Here is a 23,698-nt window from a genome sequence, read left to right on the forward strand (position 1 = left end):
CCATTAACCAAAAATGGGGATTTTATTTGCTTAATAGTTAATTAGTCAGAATGGATCAAACAAAACCAAGATGTTTGAGCTCGTTGGAGCTTCTTCATTTAGCTTAAAAAATTAAAATTCTTTTCAAATGCTTCTTCCTATTTGCCTACCTGTATCATCTTCCTTTTACAGGCTGAGGGGTTCCTGCTTGGTTTTCTCTTTATCCCCACTTTCCTGGCTAGCATAAAAGTCATGAAAAGCTTAGAAATAGGTGGTAGGAAGAAAAGTAAATTTCAAAATGTGTCTCTATTTATAAAAATGAACACTGTAGTCAGTTGTCAATGATTAAAATATAAAAACGCATAAAAAATCATCTTACTATGTTTCATATACTATCGAGAGTCTCATTAATTGGACTAATGGGTGGAATAATTTTAAAAATATTGAATAATAAAATAAATATGAAAACACATAGTCTTATTATTTTAAAATTCAGAGTGTTCTATCATACCAAAGTTAGTAAGTACTGCCAGGATATTATATCAAATAAAAGTCCCTAGCTATATTTTAATGAAAAGATACAAATAACTACTCAATCAACATACTAATTTTTTGTATAAGTGGAAGGTTCTGAAATGCTTAAAAAATAAATTTCTCTTAGATGCGCTAAACATTTCTCCCTATGATGCTTATAGCATTTTACTAACAAACCCCTTTTGTAGGTAGTCAATTTTAGCTTATCCCTGTTCCAATTCTCTAAAATTCTTTTTTTAAAAAAAGGGGGACTTTAATTAATTATTACCAGCCAAGGGGCATTTAAACGTATAGGACTAAAAATCAACTTTGTGAATTTTATATTAGCAATTAAAAGATCAAAGGAAGTGTCAGTCACAGGTCTGTGAATTTGAATCAGAGTTTAGATACAAAATTATAAAAACTTGATTCAGCACTTATTATTGACTTGCTATTTTAAAAATCAGGCAGGCACCAAACTATCACATCCTAAAGCCCTGTTGTGATAAACAGTCTTTTGGTAGCTAAAAAATAGGTGGTTTACTTTCATAAATAAATGTAATTTATGCTTCTTCAAATGCTCTGTGTTCTAAAGGCTGTGACACAATTTCCAATTAAAAAGATAAAAGTGCTAATAATACCTATTATATAGCTTATTCTTTGCTAATATTTCTCTAGTCTAAGAAGATTGAATTATAACAAAATAAATGAGCAAATCCAGTCTATATTTGCCACTGAATCTGTGTCTAATTGAATCAGACCATAGAGAAGATGGCTTGATAATTGCGATAATCGAGGCAATTCAGGATGAGTTAAGAATCAGGGTGCAGTATACTAAAGCCTCTAAACTTGATCTCAGTTTCTTTGATTTTGCTGCTGTTAGTCAAAATCTTAGTGTTATTTTAAACTTTTCTGAAATGAAAATCTCAGTCAATCACACAAGAAGGCTGCTGTGCACCTCCAGCTGAAAAAATTACCCCCAAACCTGCATTTTCTATGTCTATGAACTCCAGCTGCCAGCAGACTGTTTTCAGGCATTGTAGCATCACATTTTCACACCAGATAAATTACTGATCTAAAGACTCACCACCCATTTTTACCGACACACCAGCCTCTCTAGGGCTTCGGCTTTTCAGGAAGTTAGAGAGCAAGAACTAGCTCACCCTGTCAGAAAAGTCTGTGCTCAAATTAGGTGTCCTTGAACCCCTGGCTCATCACAGATAAGCTCGGAGCTTCTCTGCCACTAGTCTGTCGACGAAAAATTTCCAAGCTCACTTTTTTCTTTTAATATTTCAGTACTGATCTGTTTCTTCATTTCAGAGGGGGTAGGCTCTGAGAAGCAGCTCTCCTTTGCCGTTCAAGGCTGCACTTAAGAGAAATATTCAGTTTATTTTCTACCCTTCTGTGGGGAATATTTCCAGAGGCAAAGTCTCTGCTCCAGGGTCACATGCTCCTCCACATTTGTTCTTCTGGACAGTAGAACTGTGTGCAAAATTAGAGCTTTCATTGCAGATATTTTAAAAACCATTGACATATGTTGCTTGATTTAGAAATTTCTGTGTCTTTTAAGAAAGAGATGCTTCAGGACAGCAAAGAGCAAACAAAAGCACCATTTGGAACATTCTTTTATTACTGTTCCATTGGAAGAAAACCGATGCCAAGAAAGGCACTGCTTATGACTTGAAAATCTATCCATGATTTTTTTGCTCCAAGAAAACTCATGTCTCATAGCTACTCAAGCAACCACCTCAAAAATCCGTTGTTTTTTTCTCGACATCAGAGACATTATGAAGAAGTATGCATTATTCATTTACTTTTATCATCATTTCTCTAAACAATTCAAAGTGGATTTTCAAAAAGGGCCTGCACGGTTTTACTACCTTCTTCTGTTATAACAGCAGAACTAAGAAAACAAATTTGAACCCATCCAAGTTTAAATTATTATTTTGTTCTTACTAAGATTTTCGGAAGGCAAGTCATATTTTAGTTAGTAAACAATGATTATTGCACTCCTACACTGTGCAGTGTTACAAGGCAAAAGCTATATTACGATGTAAGAGGAGATAGGACAGAAGCAAATATTAAGAATGGCTAATGCTTATTGAGTGTGTATTATGTGCTAGGTACTCGTCTAAGGATTTCACAGGTATTAGTTTATGTAATCCTCTCAATGGCCTATGAAATATGTATTATTATTATCACCTTTGCCAATAAGGAATCTGAGGAACAGATAAGTTAGATACCTTGCCCAAGGTCATACAGTTAGTGATGAAAGTAGGATTCACGCCCAGGCAATCTGGTCCAGAGGTCATGCTTATAGATATACAACTGACAAAAAAATTGTGTGTATATTCATAACCAACTGTACAACTGTTCATAATTAGCATATAATAAAGAAGATAGGAAGGACTACAGAAGTCTCTCCAATGTCATGTCTTTCAAAATAGATCCAGCTTGATTGAGTTGTGAGTCTCTCACCAGCTATGTATACCTGAAAGACCAGCTCTGTCACTATTGGACTGTTTGTAGGAGAAGAAATAAATTGTTCCGAATGTTTATGTTGATATGTAACTTTTCACTTCATTACAAAGGAATAAACTAACACATTAAGGAACACAATATGTCTTGCTGCATTTAAAATTCCAGGCATCAACTTAGAAAAATGATGTAATAACACTTAGCATGGTAAATTGATCATTTGGTATAACCCAGAAGTTCTGAAATGCTTTTTTTTTTTTCAAATGACTTGCTTCTCTTTATAAGTTCTTCCTTTGACTTTTCACCCTTTCAACCTTTCACACATATTTACACACTCAAGACCTCTTGCTCTAATCTGTCTCTTGTGACTAAAAGGTATTAAAGACTGGAAAGGAAACCTCAAAACTGGAGGCGTTCGAGCCTTTGTGCGTCTCCGTGTTTCTCTGTACACCGACATCACAGCCATAGTGCCTTTCAGAGCTCCAGCCAGTCTGTGCGGACTCCTTGTGTGGTCTGCCCCTCTACCACAGTGAGAAGCACTAGAGGAAAACAGAACCTGTCATTGTAACAATAGAACCTTACAGGAGCGATAAAGTATATATATTTACCACTTAAAAGGAAGAGTATTTAGCAGTAAGAATTGCTGCATTAGAACCTAACTAGTATTGAGAAAACTACTACAGCATTATTCAGAAGAAATATTTTCATATAGTTACATTTGTACTATATATTTTAGATATTCGCACATAAAATAAATGTAAACAATCATATAATTTTATGTGTGTGTGCATCTGTGTATGTGTGCGGAGAGGGAGAGAATGAGAATGAATCAGTAAAACCAAGTTTGTCATCAGAAGACACGTGGAATCTGGTGGATTCCTATCTGTTGACATTTTTGTTGGAACACCAAATCGTTTAAACTCTTTTTAGAATTCTTTTTTTCAGAAGGCAATATTTGTACAGGTTATAAAATTACGTTAATTCTAAGAGTGTTTGTAAGGAGATTAACTTTTTAATTCCAACTGTATGTCATCATTTGTCTATTCCTTGATAACTTTTGTCTTACCATTTTTCACAGGTAATGGGATATAAAATATTATGTTTGCACTACTTTATATTTATAAAACTGAGGCACTGTGGTTTGAAAACAAATGTCTGTATCTCACCAAATTCATAGTTAGGTTTTAGAACAGCTTAATGTGCAAACTTTAAAAGTAAAGCTTATGGTCTACTATCCCGATGTGCTGTGTGAGGCCATCAACTGATCCCACCTGCGCTTGAATGACCTCGTTTTAGGATTTAACCTCATAGCTCCAGACAAACATTGTCACTGAATCAGGTTTCTTTTCTGGATTATGATAGAGCAACCAAGACAGACATGCTGCTACATTTTTTCAGGGGCAGGTGATCAGTTTAATTTGGTTTTGTCAGGAGAAAACGGGAGAATTCCCTATGATGAGATGAAGAAAAATTAAAACTCTGACTTCGCCAGAGTTTGATAGAGACACCCTAGAATAAACTTTACGTCTCTCACTCAAGGGCAATTTATTAATGGTTTTACATCAAACCAAAAAGAATTAGAGAACATCCTTCTGTATTTTAGGCTAGAAGCATATTGCATTCTAAAGGTAATTATTTTTAAGATCGCTATTTTAATAAACATTTAAACCCTCAGCAATGGGCGAGGAAGGAAAACAATCATATTTGAGATTGTTATCAATTCTTTTAAGTCATTCTTTTAGGTCGCTATTAAATATGCTATTCATTTTCCAATCGTCAATAATGGATTTCATTTTATAATCAGTTTCTCATGATGTTTTATTTTGCTTTTAATTTCTCCATGTGTATTAGGTATAACTCTCTTGTGATATTTATGTATGATCCTTCTTCACAGCAGCAACCCAGCTCATAGATACTACCTTGCAACCGACCCAGTCACAGGAGATTTGTATGTTTCTGACACTAACACCCGCAGAATTTATCGCCCAAAGTCACTTACGGGTGCAAAAGACTTGACGAAAAATGCTGAAGCGGTGGCAGGGACAGGAGAACAGTGCCTTCCGTTTGACGAAGCCAGATGTGGGGATGGAGGAAAGGCCGTGGAAGCAACTCTCATGAGTCCCAAAGGTACTGACATTTATCAATTTGGGGATTTCTTTTTATTAAAAAAATTTTTTTTTAAAGTAGAAAATCAAGTTAGTGCCTGTTTGTGTTTAATGCTGAGTCTAATATTTTATCCTCAACTGTCTTCTGGAAAGCTGTTTCACATCTAGCATTTTTAAAAGCCATTTAGCATGAAACTGCTAGAATCCTAAGTTGATTTTACAGTAAATATTAGGTCCTTGGCATTTTTTTATTATCATACCATTTTTTTTTTTAACTTTTCGAAGAATAAAGCAGCTACTCTATGTGATTCAGGTCACATCCTGTTAAACTTCAAGGAAGTGCCCAAATTCTTTCATTGTTCTGGAATTTCTTTGTCGTGAATGAGTCCCAGGCCTCTTTAAAAACCATCACTAAGCAACCCTATTAGCCCTCACCCAGTTTGGGGCTATTAAACTTTTGTTTCTATGCCATGGGAAAAATACTTGCTGTGAGGAATTTCTGGAGGTAACAAGAGCAAAAATTCTATGTGATAAAGGTTTCTAGCTTTTAAACCAGTCAGGACTGACTCCTTGCTCATGTATTATGCCATTCATTGCAGTGTTTTTTGGTTTAGGGCTTTATTCTTTTTCATTATAACTAGTGACTATTACGTGAACAAGGACTGGGAAAAAAAGTGTTTGTTGTACTGAATTATTCATAATAGCAAATTTCATTGTAACAAGGTCAACAAAACACTAACCTTGGCTTAGATCTATTTTTGTTGGAATATAGTTACTCTAAGTTCAGTGTGACAGAATTTGACCTATTTCTATAATTTATAGACAACATTATACACATTATAATTTTATATTTAAAACACAGGTACTGTGTATACGATTCACACAGAAAGTAGAAATTCTTACAAGTTTCTGTTATTTCTTTATTGCATTTTACATTTATTTATATTGTAAATGTGGGTTTTTCCTAATGTGTTTGAAATCTACAATCCTACCTGCTACCTATCGCCCAAGTTATCACTGGGGTTAAATATGGAGTTTAATGATGGGCCTAAAAATTTAATCAAAATAATAATTTTTGAAAACTTAGTAACACTTACTTCTCTTGGATAAAGGAATGGCAGTTGATAAGAACGGATTAATCTACTTTGTTGATGGAACCATGATCAGAAAAGTTGATCAAAATGGAATCATATCAACTCTCCTGGGCTCTAATGATCTGACGTCAGCCAGACCTTTAACTTGTGACACTAGCATGCACATCAGCCAGGTAGTTAAAATATTAAGCTGAATTGTTTGTTTTTCTTCTAAGTGACCTGATTTACTGTGTCAGTAGACTGTGATGGCACCATGTTAAATTGCGTAGATCATGTGTGGCAGTAGTTGTGATAAACTTGTTCCGAAAAAACATATCTCAGGAGCTAATAAAAAGGTATCTTCTTCTATAGTTCTGCATTTGATGAATTTTATTAGCTACAGAACAGTTATCACTAAGAAATGCCAAGCATTTGTAAGAAAATGCCATTAAAGTAGCAGTATGCAGGTATTCCAAAAAGAACAAAACTGCTTCAATCTTTAGTGCTTTAAATGCATGAGCTTCTTAGGCAGTAGAGAGAACCCAGCATGATCCAATCCCAAGGGACTTATATTTGGCATTAGGAACTTTACTGTTGGCCTGATTGAAAACACAATGGAACACTAATGTATTCATAACGTAGAAAGCCCTCACGTTTGGTGGTTATTACTAACAGGAACATATGTGTTCATATCTCATCGATATCTATTAACTTACTATTTAGACTTTCATTAGCTATTTGGCTATAACTTGCAAATCTCTCAATAAGCTGCATTTTTAAATAAAATGTTATTTCCTACATTTGTTTTCACTCAGAATTTTCAAGTTTATTTTACTGTAGCTACTCAAAAAACAACTTTAAAACAGTTTATCAAATTAAGGGTAATTTCCCCAAATGGTCTAGTTTACTCTTCTGGCAAATTAACTGCAGTACAGTAACTGACTGACCAGACCATCTCTTTTTTTTATCAGGTTCGTCTGGAATGGCCCACTGACCTAGCCATTAACCCGATGGATAACTCCATTTATGTCCTGGATAATAATGTAGTTTTACAGATCACTGAAAACCGTCAAGTGCGTATCGCTGCTGGACGGCCCATGCACTGCCAGGTTCCAGGAGTGGAATATTCTGTGGGGAAGCACGCAGTTCAGACGACACTGGAGTCAGCCACTGCTATCGCTGTGTCCTACAGTGGGGTCCTGTACATTACAGAAACGGATGAAAAGAAAATCAACCGAATAAGGCAGGTCACAACAGATGGGGAGATCTCCCTCGTTGCTGGAGTACCTTCAGAGTGTGACTGCAAAAACGATGCCAACTGTGACTGTTATCAGAGTGGCGATGGCTATGCCAAAGATGCCAAACTTAGTGCTCCGTCTTCCCTCGCTGCTTCTCCAGATGGCACCCTGTATATTGCAGATCTCGGAAACATTCGGATCCGGGCCGTGTCGAAGAATAAGCCTTTACTTAATTCTATGAACTTTTATGAAGTTGCCTCCCCAACGGATCAAGAACTCTATATCTTTGACATCAATGGCACTCACCAGTATACTGTAAGTTTAGTCACTGGTGACTACCTGTACAATTTTAGCTACAGCAATGATAACGATATCACTGCTGTGACCGACAGCAATGGCAATACCCTTAGAATCAGACGGGACCCGAATCGGATGCCAGTTCGAGTGGTGTCTCCAGATAACCAAGTGATATGGTTGACCATAGGAACAAACGGATGTTTGAAAAGCATGACTGCTCAAGGACTAGAATTAGTTTTGTTTACTTACCATGGCAATAGTGGCCTTTTAGCCACTAAAAGCGATGAAACTGGATGGACAACATTTTTTGAGTAAGTATATCAGAATTCTACTTTGATTATAAAATACCGCGATATAATAATATAATCTAAAATAATAATATAATCTTTAAAAGATCTAGGTTTTGGGGGGCCTGGAGCTTCTATAGTTTGGGCTCATTTTTTCAGATAAAGAAGACAAAATTAGCCGCAGGGCCTTGGAAGGGCCCCATGTAAGCCAGAAGCCCTGAAACTCAAGTTTCATTAGCGTCATAGCAAATCTGCCTCTGCTTAAGGATGAACATTTTGCTTCACACAGACCTAATATATTAGCAGCAAACCTTTCAAGAACACACTACAGCTTTGGTTTTAGGCATGAACTCTTTGGGTTTACATTTGCCCGTGTGATAAGGCTGGTGATGTTGAGAGCTGTCAGTGAAGAAGAACTTTAAAAACATTTGCAATGAAACTGGTTGATTATTACATCAGTACTACAAATGTTGTTTTCTTTTTTCTTTTTTTCCTTTTTTTTCAACTACAGTTGACATACAACATTATATTGGTTTCAGGTGTACAACATAGCGGTTAGACATTTCTATAACTTACAAAGTGATCACCCTGATAAGTCTAGTACCCATCTGACACCATACGGAGTTATTACAATGTTATTGTAATTGCCTCCCCATTATTTTCATAACTGTCATTGTATTCTTAATTCCTTTACCTTTTCACTCATCCCCCAAATTCCCCCCTCATCTGGCAACCATCAGTTTGTTCTCTGTATCTATGAGTTTTGTTTGTTTGATTATTTTGTTTTATAGATTCCCGTAAGTGAAATCATATGGTATTTGTCTTTCTCTGTTTGACTTACCTCACTTAGCATAAAACCTTCTAGGTTCATCCATGTTGTCACAACTGTAAAGATTTCATTATTTTTTATGACTGAGTAATATTCCATTGTAGATATGTACCACATCTTCTTTATCCATTCGTCTATTGATGGGCACTTTGGTTGCTTCCACATCTTGCCTATTGTAAATAAAGCGGCAGTGAACATAGGTGTGTATATATCTTTTCAAATTAGTGTTTCAGATTTTTTTCAGATAAATACCCAGAAGTTGAATTGCTGGGTTATACAGTAGTTCTAATTTTAATTTTTTGAGGAACCTCTATACTGTTTTCTATAGTAGCTACACCAATTTACAATCCCACCAACAGTGCACAAGGGTTTCCTTTTCTTCACATCCTCACCAACATTTATTTGTTGATGTATTAGTGATAGCCATTCTGACAGGTGTGAGGTGACATCTCATTGTGGTTTTGATTTGTATTTCCCTGGTGTTTAGTCATGTTGAGTATTTTTCATATATCTGTTGGTTATCTGTATGTCCTCTTTGGAGAAATGTCTCTTCAGATCCTCTGCCCATACAAATGTTATTCTTATTAAATAGAAGGGCTTAATTTTTTATAATCAGTTACTGGAGAATCTAAGCTGCATTTAAAAGAGCCTTACCACTAATGCAAATCAGGAATTGCTGGTCGCTCTGAAAGCATATGAAAAAGTATGAAGCTCATCCAGCCAGGGAATTCTACTAAATACGTGGAGCAGTGGCCCAGGCAATGTGCTGTTTGAACGGTCATGTTTTTTGAGGTCAATCATAATGAAATGAAAATTAGCTATTGTATATTTTATGGTATACGTACTTTGCAGAGAATGCATTTATAAAATTATTTTCGATTACTTGTTCACTGCACAAACCATAAGGGAAAATTAGATATACAGAGATGGCATGTTGACAAATGCAAAATACTCCTTGAAATGAATATTGACTTCCTTAGTGTGATTTTTATAATGATATGCTGAGGCAAAAGTATTTTCTGTAGGAGCACACCTCTAAAATTATAATAAAAGTCAGTAGAAAAAATGATCCAATAAACAAATATTTTTGTACAACTTTTGTGGAATGGATCTTGTACAGAAAGCTTAGTTCTCTGGTAGCTTGAATTGCTATTCTTTTTTGACAGATTCCCTTTTAATAAAATGAATGTTACCCAGCAGCATGATTTTGTCAGAGAAACAAACCTTTCAACTGAATTACATTAAAATTCTGTTCTTAACATTCCTTTTGCTCGTTTTAGGATCGCAATAGGAAAGGAATAAATTGGAAGTTAATGGAAAGCACTTCCTTTGCACCATTTTCAAAGCGATAGTAGGCTCGGTTGCCAAAGAGGCAAAAAAGAGTACAGAAAAAGTGCTACCATCAGATGCGACTGGGCAGGAGAGCTGCCTTGATTATAAGATCTTCGGGAAATGCTGGTGGCATTGGTAGGGTTTCAATTTAGTTGAAAGCAGGGGGAAAAATAGAGAAATAAGTTTTCGGTGCAGTCTGGGACCCAAGCTCTGCTCTGTGAGCCATTTTAGAACGCGTCCTTTTTTGTTCCCAGGAATTGACACCACACAAGTTCACCATGTGGGTTACTACTGACACATGAACTTCTTGCAGCAGGTACAGTGGTTTACCTGTGACCTACAAGTGACTTTTCCTCAAGTTTGGAAAATTAGACAAAGGGATATGCTCCATTGGTGGAGTTAGTATAAACAAATTTGGGATTTTTACCTTTTCTTTAAATATGGTGCACCGAAGACACATTTCTCTAATAAACACCCTCAAAGAACTTAAGGCTTAGTTGAGAAGCAGCATGGCAGCTTAAAGTAGAGGCCGAGTTGGCAAGCCAATCTTGTGGATATAATGAATGGGCAAGCACTGTTTTAAAGAATAAAAGTTTTTAATTAAATATATCACAATCATATTTTCACTAATACAAACTTATGACATCATATTTAAAGTATATCTATTAGATCATATTTAGATAAGTTACAGTAAAGGGAGCTATTATAAAAAGCATTTTAAAATATTTTAACAATATAAACCTCATAATTATATATATGTATGTGTGTTTAAGAATATAGTGCTTTAACACACCAGTGCTTAAAAAATAACTTTTCTAATAAAATTAACAGAAATATTGATTTTTAAAAACAGTGTTTCTGTTAACTTTCCTCTAGGTGCCCATAGCAAAGACACAACTAAAAGATTTCTAAGAAATATTTATGCACTTTACAAAACAGCATATTACATACAATATGAGACAGGAAAAAAATAGAGCACTTAACCTAATTCAAAACCATCATGTCAGAATGACAAATGACCATTTGTTTTCTTTCCATACATTCCTATAATTTGGCTGTAAAAGAACAAGGGCCCTCCTCTTCTGAGAGTGAGAAACTCTAAAACATAGCCAAAGAAGGGTGGGGAGTGTCATTAACATGCAGCTTCTCCAAAGCATGGTCCCTTCTGACACATTTTGTCTGCTTAAGTTTGAGATTGTCAATGGATAAATTCCACCCCTATCTCTACTCATCAGAGCCTTGACGATAGTTTCTGTTTATTTTATCCTGACTTCGACATGTGAGTAGATGTGAGGTCCCAGTAGAGGCTGTGGAGACTCAGAATCCTGCCAGACTTAACTTAGTATTTGTAGTTACTGGTGAGCTGGCAGACTCCCAGAGTACTAGTACATATTTGTAATAGTTTCCTTCCTATTTTTATAGTACTGTATGTCTAATTTAGACCTTCAAAGGGTACTTTATAATTTCATAAAGAAGGTATTTGAGAGTTTTCACAAGGGTCAGAGTTTTACCAAAACCGCAAAGAGACTGTGAAAAGAAACAACCATTCCCAACTGAAAAACTCCTGTTTTCTACAATTTTCATGACACCAGTCCCTAGAGCTGATACTTGTTCTATAATCATCTTACTGCACAAATACCTTGCAAAGAGAAATTAAACTTTTTAGCCCCAATTACTATTTGTACATGTCCAGCTTTCTGACTAGCCTAGTGTTTAAAATGCCTTCAGATTAAAGCTGTATAGGATAGAAACAGATGGGAAAAGACCCGGAATCGATAAAACTTGCCTGCTGACAAAAGTATAGTTACTATAATTTCTACCAGAGAAATTAAAAAGAGAACTAGCTCGAATTACTTACACGTTTTAATTTTACATTTTTTCTCAGTGTAAGGTTTAATGTACCGTTAACCTGTCACAGTACTGGTGTGAGTACAGAATAAAATGTGAAAGTATTTTATAAAACGCAAACTATTTAATTTCTTTATGGCTCCCACAATTCGTGGAATGTTGTAATGCATATGGAATTCTCTCCATAACTATGTCTTAGAGGAATAAACCAAAGATGTAGACAGGTGACTATTTATTTATAGAAAAGGGTCTGATAAAACCTATAGCAGGCCCTGGGCAAGGCTCCGTGGAAAAGGCCCCATATAAATATTCTCTTGCTTTCTGAGATAGTTCAGACCTCCCTGTACCAGTAGTTAATGCTGAAAATATTAACGCTTCCATTTTTGTTGTTGATTTTTAAAAATAGATTTACCCTATAAACTATATAAATGTCTAACCAAAGTCCTGTATACTTGAAACTAGTAATAAAATAATTTTTTTAAATGACACAAAAAATCTTCTTAGCTTGAGTTGAATGCATATATTATATTATTATAGCTTTATATATAGCAATGTATAAATATTATCAATGTAAATGCTAAATATAACAATTGTTTAAAGCTAAAAAATAAGTAAATAAAACAAAATAGATTTACCCAATATTACACGTTTACCCACTTTTTTTTTCTTTATAAAATAAGGACTTTCTCAGTTGGTCTTATTATCACAATAATTAGTGAAAATATGACTTCATATTGATAGCACTTTCTTTTGAAATGTTAGTGTAAAGGAGTTAAGGAGTAAAGACAGAAAACGTTTCCTGTGCATATGCAGTTGGAATGTATTGCTGTGCCTGGTGTCAGAAAGGGTGATTCTAGGATAAGAAAACCTGATACCTGACCCGAGCATATCATCAGTAACAAAATAGGCAAGAGTGACTTTTTAGGGAACATCAATAGCTTTTAAAGCACAAAGACCTTTATTTTATTTTCTTCTTGGCAGCAGTTTCTCTCCACGTGCTGGTAATTACATGTCCGCATTGCGATTCGTTAGAGAAGTGGCCAGTATTCCTAAGCATGCTACTTGCTGGTGTGATAGGGAAACTATAGAGGGTATCAGATGGTTTATAACTCAGCTTTGAAATCTCTGAAATGTCTCGTGAACTGAATATTTATTACTGATTGAATAAGCCGTCTTGTCTGAGACCACCTCTTCACTGACTTGCTGTGCAGTAGACAGGATGTCCAGTTAGCTAATGAGGTCTCCTTGTGTGAGGACACTGTGATAAGCCTAGTTACTCCCTTCACTTAGTATTAAGAACTGTTCCATGCTTCTCTTCATACCATTTAAAAACAATTATCATACATTATAATTCCTTGGCTAGAGTAATTCCAGGGCAACCAAAAATATCTCACTTGCTAAAAATTTATTATTTAAAAAGTTCATACCCAAAGTGAAACCACAGTTCTTACACTTGAATGCACCCAAAAGCTAATCCAGTGTATTGAATCGGGCAATAGAATAAATTATTTAATTGTAAATGACATTTCACAGTTCTCTGCTTGCTTGCCCCATAAAATACAAACCATTTAGACATAGTAGAGGCTCTTCTATCTGGTTAAAGAAGTCAACATGGAAAAAAAAGCCATGAGTTCTCGCTGATATGTACATGCACACCACCAGGTTGGTGACGGTTTTTCTATCTTGGGACTTTGACCATGTGGAGCTTTTCTATATGCAGGGCTGACTCTGTGATCTTTTGTGAGTTATATTCAGATTTACAGAGCAAATAAATGAGTTGCAGCTTTAACGCATTTATGTAGGTATATATGGGTCTCCAGCTTCTCATTTGGGTGCTTTATTGTCCCTCATTCGAGCTTAGCAATTTCAGAATGAGCTTCTGAACCATTTCTTTATAATGAACTTAACTCTGTATCCATGGCAAACCCACGAGTCTCGTCGACACCGGTTCTGACACTCTGTGAGAGAATCAAAGAAAGAATCTCAGAGGAGGAAGCAGACGCAGTGTGAGGGATGCCTGTGCTACAAATTCCAAACAGTGCACAGAAAGCTCAGATAATTTGGAAAACTCAATGACGTTTATTCCAAATTAGAAAGGACGTATCCATTCTCATTGACACTGAATCATGTCCAAATAGCCTGACATCAGTGCCATGTTATGTTCTCCTTATGTGTGTGTTACTATAATAGCTTCTGATGTTAGCAAAATTGTAGAGGCATCTTCCACAGGACAAAACTGAGAGAAAAACCTTTCCTTTGATAGGTGTCTGACATCCAACCCAAAAAACTCAAACGTTGAAACAGAAACTGCATTAAAGATAAAACAGCCCATCTTATAAATACTTATCTAAAAATGGTGCTTGGCTCCCCTCCTTTTTCTTTTTGCTTTTTCTTGCTGTCTTCACGGAGAGAAAAATTTGGGACATTAAGAATGATTCATAAGAGATTTTATCAGCAGATCACTCAAAATCGTGGGGAAATGCTATAGTCGATTTCCATTTTTGCTGTTTTGTTTAATTGTTTAATAATTTGGCTTTAAATTTTTGACCAGAATGTGTATTCCTGGGACATCAATAAAAAATATGTAAGCAACTGATTAAAATGGGTGCTGTGCATTTCGAACATCAACCTGAACATGACTAAGATAATACTTTTATTAATACTTGATTTAGTCCAATTTCCTTCTGCAGTCTAGTTTTGAGAAATAATTAGTTCTGTCTAGGTTTCAAAGCAGAAAGGGAAATGGGGAAATCGTGTTTTATTTAGATCATTCAAAAAAATCCCAGAAGAATTAAAAACAGATTCATCAGATTTTCTCTGTATATCTCAGTGCATAATAAAGCATAAAATTTCTGAGATATTCTTAGTAGAATTTGCAGGGTAGCGATAGTTACAGGACTGCATTAACTCTTTCGGTGTGTTCCGTTTAGAAAATTAATGTGCTGGATGTGCTCAATTGCTCCATAATGGTTCAAGAGTAAGTAAATGCAGCTTCCAAGTGTTGAATTCCCTGTTTAAACTAATTACGTACCTGTCTAAATTAGATGGACGACGTGATAGCCTCATAGCTGTGTGTATCAGCAGCTTCCCTTACACAGTGATTATCAAATGATATACCCTAAGACTGAGTTATATATACCTGCCATTTTAAAGGATTGTTAATAACAGGGCAAGAAATTTACACATTGGCAACCAGTGAAAGGGAACTTTTTATTTTATTTTTCACAATCACAGAACCAAAGATTAACAGTTGGCTATTTTTTAGAGACTCTCGGCGTCTCTGGCTCATTCCATCATAATAAAATAAAAGCAACTTCAGCGGCCCTCAAACCTGGCTACCCTAACTCTTCGGCCTCCCAGAAAAGCATGTATTCCAGGATCCTAGAATGGTTTCAGGTCTGGAGGCTGCACATGCAGAACTAATGTGGACATTGTCCTTTTCTAAACTCTCTCCCAGGTTTCGGGGAGGCCATCTACGAGGGAGATAAGACTTAGAGGATACCACCCACACTTTTCACATCACCCTGATTCCTCTCTTCACGTGCCTCCCACCCGACACCACTACCACATCTCATAAACATACACTCACACACTTCAAAAGACTTCCTAGGCCTCAGGTTTGATAAATGTGTGGTTCTTAAAGTGAGATCTCAGAACTTCTGAGAAATGGTGATGTAAAGAAATACCACTCTGTAACTCTGGCTAAAAACTAAATTTTATTCCCTTTAAATCTATCTTAAGAATTTAAGTCTATATAAATTAAGATTTTTTTTTTCATCTCTGAGCCTTTTAAGGAAAAAGGGTGTAAAAAGCCAAGGCCGAAAAAAAACTTGTAGTATATCTAAAGGAATAATTAATTTAAGTATTTAATGAATACATGTCATGCATCAGCTAGAAGGAAGACCTTATTCTGTTTCGAACTCTGGAAAGAGAAGGAAGGAACTGAGTTCTAATAAAGGCAAACATAAGCCCTCCCTGAAATTAGAAGAAAGTTCTTTACTCATAGATGATGTTTTTAAGCTGGATCAGAGTTATAGTAACAAAAGAAAGGTTGCAAGAATGTTATAATCTGAAGGGACAAATGGCTAAGTGTCTAAATGCATGAGACAGTTCCTACCTAAATGAAAAAGTAGTCAGGATGACTAAATCTAAAACCTTTAAGACCCAAAGAAATGAGTTTATGCCATGGTTATTTATAATCCAGAACTAGTGAGAAAGGCTATACTCTACAGTTTATCTTCATGTACATATCTATATGTACATATTCGATTAAAGATGAATTCATTCAAACATTAATGTAATTAAGAATTCTGTTTTTTTAACTTAATTTTTAAAGTATACGTCATTCTCCTTAACACAAAGGTATACCCACAGACACGGTTAATCCCATTTGGCACTGGTCCAGGCACTTTTTCCAAAAGCAGTTATGCTGCCTTAAAGAAAATGAAAATCTTTAGAGCAAGTGAGAGTCTTTAAGTGTGACATTGCAAAAGCACACTGATTGGCAAATTATTAAATTATTTTAAACCTCATAGATATTGATAAGCTGAGAATTTTGTCTATGCCCTTTGGTCATCAAGCATTTTGCATTTATCCACCAATGCCCTGGCATTCATTTCTTCTCCCATACACTTATTCATTCAATAAGAAATCGTTATGTGTCAGGTACTGGTGTTAGATGCTGGAGAATGCAGAGCTAAAAGACACATACCTTTGTTTCCAGGAGCTCGGGGTCCGCTGAGGGAGACAGAAGTAAATAATTCTAATAGTAAGTGCAAAGAGAGTCGTTAAATGTGTGTCGAAGGTATGGAGGAGCGTCCTAAATGGGTTTGGGGCCTGGGGACAGGCATGAGGTGAGAAAGCTTCCCAAGGGGGTAAAATTTTAAGCTTGTTCTTGAGAGGTGTGAATAAAGGTCGGCGAGCAGAGGTAGAGTGTTTCCGCAGGCAGCTGAGCATGGCCGGTTTGGGAGAGAGCATGCAGCTTGGAGCATAGAATGTGGAGGGGAGTGGGAAGGCGAGACCGGAGAGGAGGGTCACCCTTCCGATCAGGCAGGGCTGTACCGACGTGTCTGGTGGGTCTTCCACGCGGGTACGCAGGGCTCTGACAAAGGAGTTTAACGGGAATGCGACACGTCCGTCTGGTGACAATCCAAGGATAGATTTGAGGCAGAAAAGTAGGCGGCTAAAAAAAGGGCAGGGGGAGTCAGGAGACAGTAAATCTAGTTAAGAAATGAAGGCCTGAACCAGAGATGGGCACTGAAATTACAGAAAAGGTGGTAGGTTAATCATTAGGAAATGAAATGTAACTTGGTGACTGCAAGAGGGGAGGGAGAAAGAGGATCTCCTTACTTAGGGACTTAGTGGGTAAGAGAAATATAGGCGAGCAGCAGGTTGGGAGACAAATGATGAGTTCAGATTTAGAAACTATGATTTTGAGGTTACGATAGCACAGTCTAGCATGTGGTCACAGATGGCTGCTTAGAACTTAGTCGAAGTCAATTCTAGAGAAGTGGATGTGAGAGCCATGGAAAGAGCTGAAGTCAAGAGTATGAAAGAAATCACACTGAAAAGGAGGGTGGAAGATCTAGTTACGAGATCTGGAGAATGTGCATATGTGAATCTTCAAACTGGAGTTTCCTGTGGCTTAAAGCGGTACCTACGTTAGCCCTTGAGGATGTACCTTCTGCTACTAGGTACTGTGTCCCTAACTTTTTGAAACCTTCAACTCTGTGCTTCCCCTTGTGTATTACATCATTTTCTGCATTTACCCCCTTTCTTTACTCCCTTGTGCTCCTTAACTACCCAAGTTTGACTAGTCCTCTGCTCTCCCTTGCTCCTCACACTTGGCACGATATTCATTTTCTCTCGTAAAGCTTGTGAATAGACAACATCTTAGTCTAAATATTGTTTCACCTTAGATTCTGCATTCTCTCCAATACTGCTGTTGTTTTTACTTTCAATTATTTCATATTCACCTCAGTTTTCCAAATTATTGACATTTCATTAGTTCCTTGGTGCCACTTTCTTTATGTTCTTTACCTGGTCTCTTTTCTGAGAGGCAGCATAGGATGACTGAAAAGGCACTGGACTTAGAAACTTAGGTTCCAGTTCTGATTTTGTCACTTACTGCTAATTGTGGGCAAGTCACAGCACCTCTTTAAAATTTTGTTCCCTCCCTATAAAATGAAAGACCTCTTAATAATTAAAACTCCCTTCCTACTCTAAAAAATCTGTGATTCTGACATTTCTTTTCCACTTTTCATAGATCCCTGTCAAGGCGTATTTCAAAAGAAACATCATTTAACACATTACCGAATTTCCCTTGCTAAAATTGTAAGGCATATTGCATTTCTATCAAATCTAATATCTTTTCTATTATGCCGGTACTATAATAGCAATTTATAATAATAAGTTTGATTTCTCTTTTCAAATGGACGAAAAAAAACAAAAACAAAAACAAAAACAAAAAAACACCTTTCCAACTTACCATTAAGTCTGCCAAATCCCTCCTTGTCCTCACTCATTGCACAGCCATTTCCTGGGTGGGGAGTCTGTGCATGGTGGAACAAGGGCCAGAATACAAAGAAGGAGATAAAAGAGAAGGATGAATTTGTCTCTGAGCACTTCAGGGCCCTGTGGAATAAATCCAGGAGGATGAGGGTATGCACAGTTCTGTCTTACAGATTCTTTGGAGCAAAAATTTCCCTTGACATCAGCTGTCTAGCAAGTCTATATTTCAAGACCTGCATAAGACGTGTTATCTAAACAACTAAGATAAGCCTTGTTCATGTCAACCTTCCTCAGTCAAGAAATGAGTTTTTATTTTAATGACATATATGATTCTTCTCATAATGGTGGCTACCCCAGAATCTTTCAAACCCCAAAGGGAACTAATTCTGGAATGTCCTGACTTAGCTGCCTTTGTCTCAAGGCCTACGAATTTCAGAGCTGGGGGCATTATTGCTTTGTCAGGTCTCCCTGATATGGTAGTGACCATGTACGGAAAGAGGCACTGGGTCACTTTTCTTGAATTCAGTCTTTGAAAATATGGCCTGTCTGTGACCATCTATCACTAGGCTCAATGTTCAAAACAAGAGCTGGACCGGAGGTGAGGAAGGCTATGTCCTTGTCTGTGCTCCTGAACTCATGTTATCGGAGGTGTTTGAAAACAAGACAATAGTGGCCTGACTGTGGACTACTGCCCTTTCTGGTTTTACTGAGTAAAGCACTGGTCAGAATTTGCCCATCAGCAAGACAGACCTCTGAATGAAATACAACAGCCACAGAGAAACTGAAGTAGGTGTTAGCTGCCTCTCCTGTCTCTCCCCCACCCCCACATGCAATTCTCCCTCTTTCTCATCAGGGTCCTCTTAGCACTTGAGACAAAAATCATGTAAAATCCTTCTTTCTTTTGTCTTTCTTATTTGCATTTTTCCTGTCATTTTTGTTAATACATAAATAGCAGTCAACTGAGTACCAGATGAACTCATGATTTAGGAGTTGAGTGATTGTTCTACTTACCTTAATGATGGAATCATTTTGCATGTTCTTTCCAGAACCTGATATTTTAGTACGTCCTCCTGACAGCATTACTGCTGAATTCAAAGAAATTGTGATTTGTCTATGAGATCATTGTTAAGATACATAAATCTCAGATTCACTCCTAGAATACTTAAATGTAAATTCTTTTGCTATTAGTGTTCCAAATCACATTATTGCACTTAGGATTCCAAGCCAGTCCACCATGAGAAGTTAAAATCAGGTTCTGTTCTGATTTTGCTGTTGGTGCGTGTCCTTCATCAGGAGTGAGGATTGAGTGATTGATGCATACGTTTTTGTTATGATAGGGTTAGTAATTGTGTTCCTCTTTACCACAATGACAGATAAGAAGCTGTTACACATTAGCATTGTGAAAAAAAAGCATTGCCAAACAGATGGCAAGATTGAGGGGATTTGGGGGGAGGGGGACTGCTGGCTGTTAAACTGTGAAAGGAAATTTGAACTGCAATAGATTGGAGAAAAGAGTCTCCCTCTGTGTAAGGGGCACAGTGGGAGAAGATAGGTTAGATGAGTCTTGAATGGGAGTCCTTCCTGTGATTCAAGTCCGAAAGCAGACAGGATGTACCCCCACTAAGCTTCTTTCAGAGTAGGCTTATTCTGGGATGGCCCTGGGGAAGACACAGAAGGGCCATTCATGACTAAATTTGATCATTATCTTATCCAGAGGCCTCCAGAGTGTACCCAAACCAACATCTCCTGCCGCCTCGCCTTCTCAAACAGGCTGAGTTTGACTGGAGAAACCAGTGATAACATACAATTAGCTGGCTCTCATTCACTCTTCCTAGGGGGAGAGAGAAAAGGTTTGGCAGAGGGGCACTGCCAACATCATACGAGTAAGTACGTAAATGTCTCATCTTTCAGACAGGCCAGTTCAATGTCAGGTTGCAGGGGCAAAGCACATACGCCACCTCTCCAGAGTTATAATTTAGTCTCATCTTCGGTTACTTGCTTCTCTAACGCCCTGCTCAGATTTACACAGATTGTTTTCAAAGGCAGAAGATGATTTTAAAAACATAACATTTGATCAAAGAAGCAATCTTACGGGAAAGCACTGAAGACAATAGATAATCCTGTTGTTGAACTGTAAAGGAAATTTTCAAGAACTGCACACTGTTTCCACTTGAATAAATTTGCAATATCAATAGTCTATTGACGTGTGTTGGTAACAATCTAAGTCAGTCAATTTTCTCTCAGTTGAGGAGTCACTAAAGATGTTTAAGCAGAGAAGTATTATCATAGTGGTGTTTCAGAAGATTAACTTGGTATCAGTGAATATGGGAAGAGGCAAAAAGACCAGTTTTAAATCTAGGGCAGCTGTGAGAATGGGAAGATAAATCTCCGAGAGACATTATGAAGGAAAATTGAAGAGTTGGGAACTTCTTGTCTGTGAGGAGGAGAGAGGGAAAATTTCACGTCGGGACGAATACAGCATTTTCAACTAAAAATGGCTGAAGCTCTGATCTCTGGGGCCTTTGTCGATAATCCTACTGCTTAGGAAACTTGAAAAGAGATTTTCAAATGTACCACAAAGGCTAAAACAGCAAGTCTAGGCAAAAAACGCAATCAAAATTAAAGACGAACAAATAGATAAACATCAAATAAGGGCATCCCATCAGTGAAAGAGCAGAAGGTCATTAAGGCCTGAGGGAGTTTGTCTTTTCCAGCAAGAGTCCTTTGTGAAGAGGGGTTAATCGGAAGCAGAAAGAATGTGCTGCGTTATGAATTCGAAGCTCGGAGGCTAAGGCCAGACGAGTGGAATGGAGATGATGAAGTTGATGTTCTGTTCGGATTCCCTAGAGCTTATCGCACTGTAAATTCAAAAAGCTAATGAAAGAAAACTACATCTCAAATATACAACCTAGGCGGGGCTAGTTCACCACCAAGGCCGAGCGACGTTAAGTAAAGCCACAAGATTGCACATTATCAGAGAATATGTCCAGAGGCATATGTTTGGTGGGAAGGCCTCTTTTAGTACCTAGGGCCCCAGCATGTCAGAGGACAGTTGGACATTTGCTGGTGTGTTGCATTTCTAATTTTGTTCCAGTAAAGAAGGATTCACCTGGCGTTTCTGAAAGTACCTGAAAGTCATCCCTGACTATTTATCATCTCTCACTTCCTTACCCAGAGTCCTCTGGTATTTTTAACATCTCTTATCTAGTTTTCATTTTCTCTCGACATAGGTGCTAATATGTAAAAAAAAAAAAAAAAAAAAAAAAGTTTTTACTGATCCACACTGAAATGACAAATAAATAAATAATGATGTGGACGATTTTCTCCTAAAGCTTTGCTTATTCCTTTTAAAGAACTGTCTCTCATCCTGAAGTTAGGTCCTTTCTATCTTCGATACATTTACATGACGTTCCTTTGTGAAATAATGAAGATGGCTGGCGGGTGATCGTTTTCTATTTAAAAACTCTATGTTGGTTCTTGACTTGTTTTTCCCTTGGTTTGTAAAATGTGCGAGCCTGGGACACACTCACTGCTTGCGCGGTCACCCTTCCCCTGGGCTCCTTCGACGCTCCTTCGCCATCATGTTAGCCTGATTAAATCTTCGCTTTTCCCGCCGACACTGTTCTTCGACTCGCCGGTCCCCAGTGATGGATCCCGCCCAAGGCCTCCCTCCTCCACGTGGTGGACCCTGCGTGGACCTCCCACTCCAGCCAGGCTCCTCTGCTCCCTGGCCGCGCTGTCCTTCCATCCTGGTTCCTCCGCACCCTCACCCTTGCTCCTTTCCCGGCTGCAATGCCGTCCCGGCCCTCTCTACCCAAGGCCCGCGTCGACTTCAAGGCTCTGCTTGGGTCCCCACCTTGATGTGGCCCTTCCTTCGCTGCTGCAGCATGACAACACCCCTTCCTGCACTCCAGGCGCCGGGCGGTCGGTACCGCTCACATAGCACTCACTTTCAATAGTTAAGTTTTCATACGTATGAATGACTTCCTTCCCCAACCGGACACCTTGTGCTCTTCATATTCACAATCCCTTCCCACTGTAACTGGCCCATTGAGCTTAGAAGCTGTTAGGTGACTGGTTAGGAGAAGCTCCGAGGGCTCTTACACCAGCTTTCCTGGCCTGCCTTGTGCAAGCACTTCAGCCCCATTAGTGCCTTAACTCAGATTCACTCCTCCCAAGGCAAAATGCAGAACTTCCAGGGCTCAACTGTGAAGCTGGGCCACTAAGATCTCAGCTTAACACTATGTCATCCTAATTGCACAACCTACAAAGGTTACTTGTATTTTTATTTCCCAAAGAACCAAAGGCTAATAGGTTAGAGTCTGAACGTGCCGCATCCTGCGCTCTATCTCAGTGTGCTCAGCATCCTGTGATACAAAATGCCTGCCCAGCAGGACATGGAATGTGTGGTAAAGCCAATGAAAGAGCAGAGGCAAAGGTTGGAGAAATGCTTTCAGCAGGAGAAAGGTGACGTTCCCACTTTAGATTGAAAACATAAACCAGCAAAAGGGTTGAAAAAGGGCAGGTGAGTGACAGCGACAAGAAGGAATCGGCAAAGTGCTGGCAGGTGGCATCATCTGTATAAAGCTGTGGTCCTTCACTTCAAATCAAGTTCTGTGATTTACACAAAGGCTAATGGGCCTGGGGTCCGGCGCTTGAAAGATCCAATTATGGCCCAGTCATGAGTTGCAATCAGAGCCTGACCAAGTCACTTAACCACATCCTGTTTTCATTTTTCCATCTGTAAAATGGGGAGGAGGGGATAATGCCATACTGAACTATCTTTTATTTAGGAGCATTCAAAAGGGTGTTAACGTCTTAAAAACACAATTAACATATTCTTCACATTATAGTATGAGAAACATAGGCAATGCAAGATTTATGTCCAGGTTAAGGTTTAACTTCAGGCTGGTTTTGTCAAATAATTGTATAAATAGACCTAGTCATGTTTGTTTCTTCAGGAGCAATAATTTCTTCAAAAAAGCAACAGTAGCTATAAACCATGCTGAGCTTCTTTCATTGATGCTTTAATCTGCTAGGGGCATTTCGGCTGGTGGGGAGGGGACGGAGCCTGCTTTTCTATTTCAGCTCTGCCTTTTGTGGGTCCAAACAATGAGTACACTTAATGGCGGATTTTCTTTCTCTTCATTTCTCCATCGTGCGCTTCTCTCTCCTGAGTGCCCGTTCCTGCCTCTGGCTAAGCAGCATG

At 37.9% G+C, this 23,698-nt stretch overlaps 1 protein-coding gene across 1 annotated transcript in view; it reads left to right on the forward strand.

Moving 5' to 3' along the window:
• Window positions 1-23,698, forward strand: part of TENM3 (teneurin transmembrane protein 3) — a 546,591-nt gene that overhangs the window by 499,703 nt on the left and 23,190 nt on the right. The window contains 3 exon segments of the mRNA XM_039882598.1: window positions 4,865-5,097; window positions 6,188-6,342; window positions 7,120-7,994. Coding sequence (XP_039738532.1) covers window positions 4,865-5,097; window positions 6,188-6,342; window positions 7,120-7,994 — 1,263 coding nt within the window.

The sequence above is a fragment of the Pteropus medius genome, unplaced genomic scaffold (genome assembly GCF_902729225.1).
Source record: "Pteropus medius unplaced genomic scaffold, Ma_sr-lr_union100, whole genome shotgun sequence".
Classification (NCBI taxonomy): Eukaryota; Metazoa; Chordata; class Mammalia; order Chiroptera; family Pteropodidae; genus Pteropus; species Pteropus medius.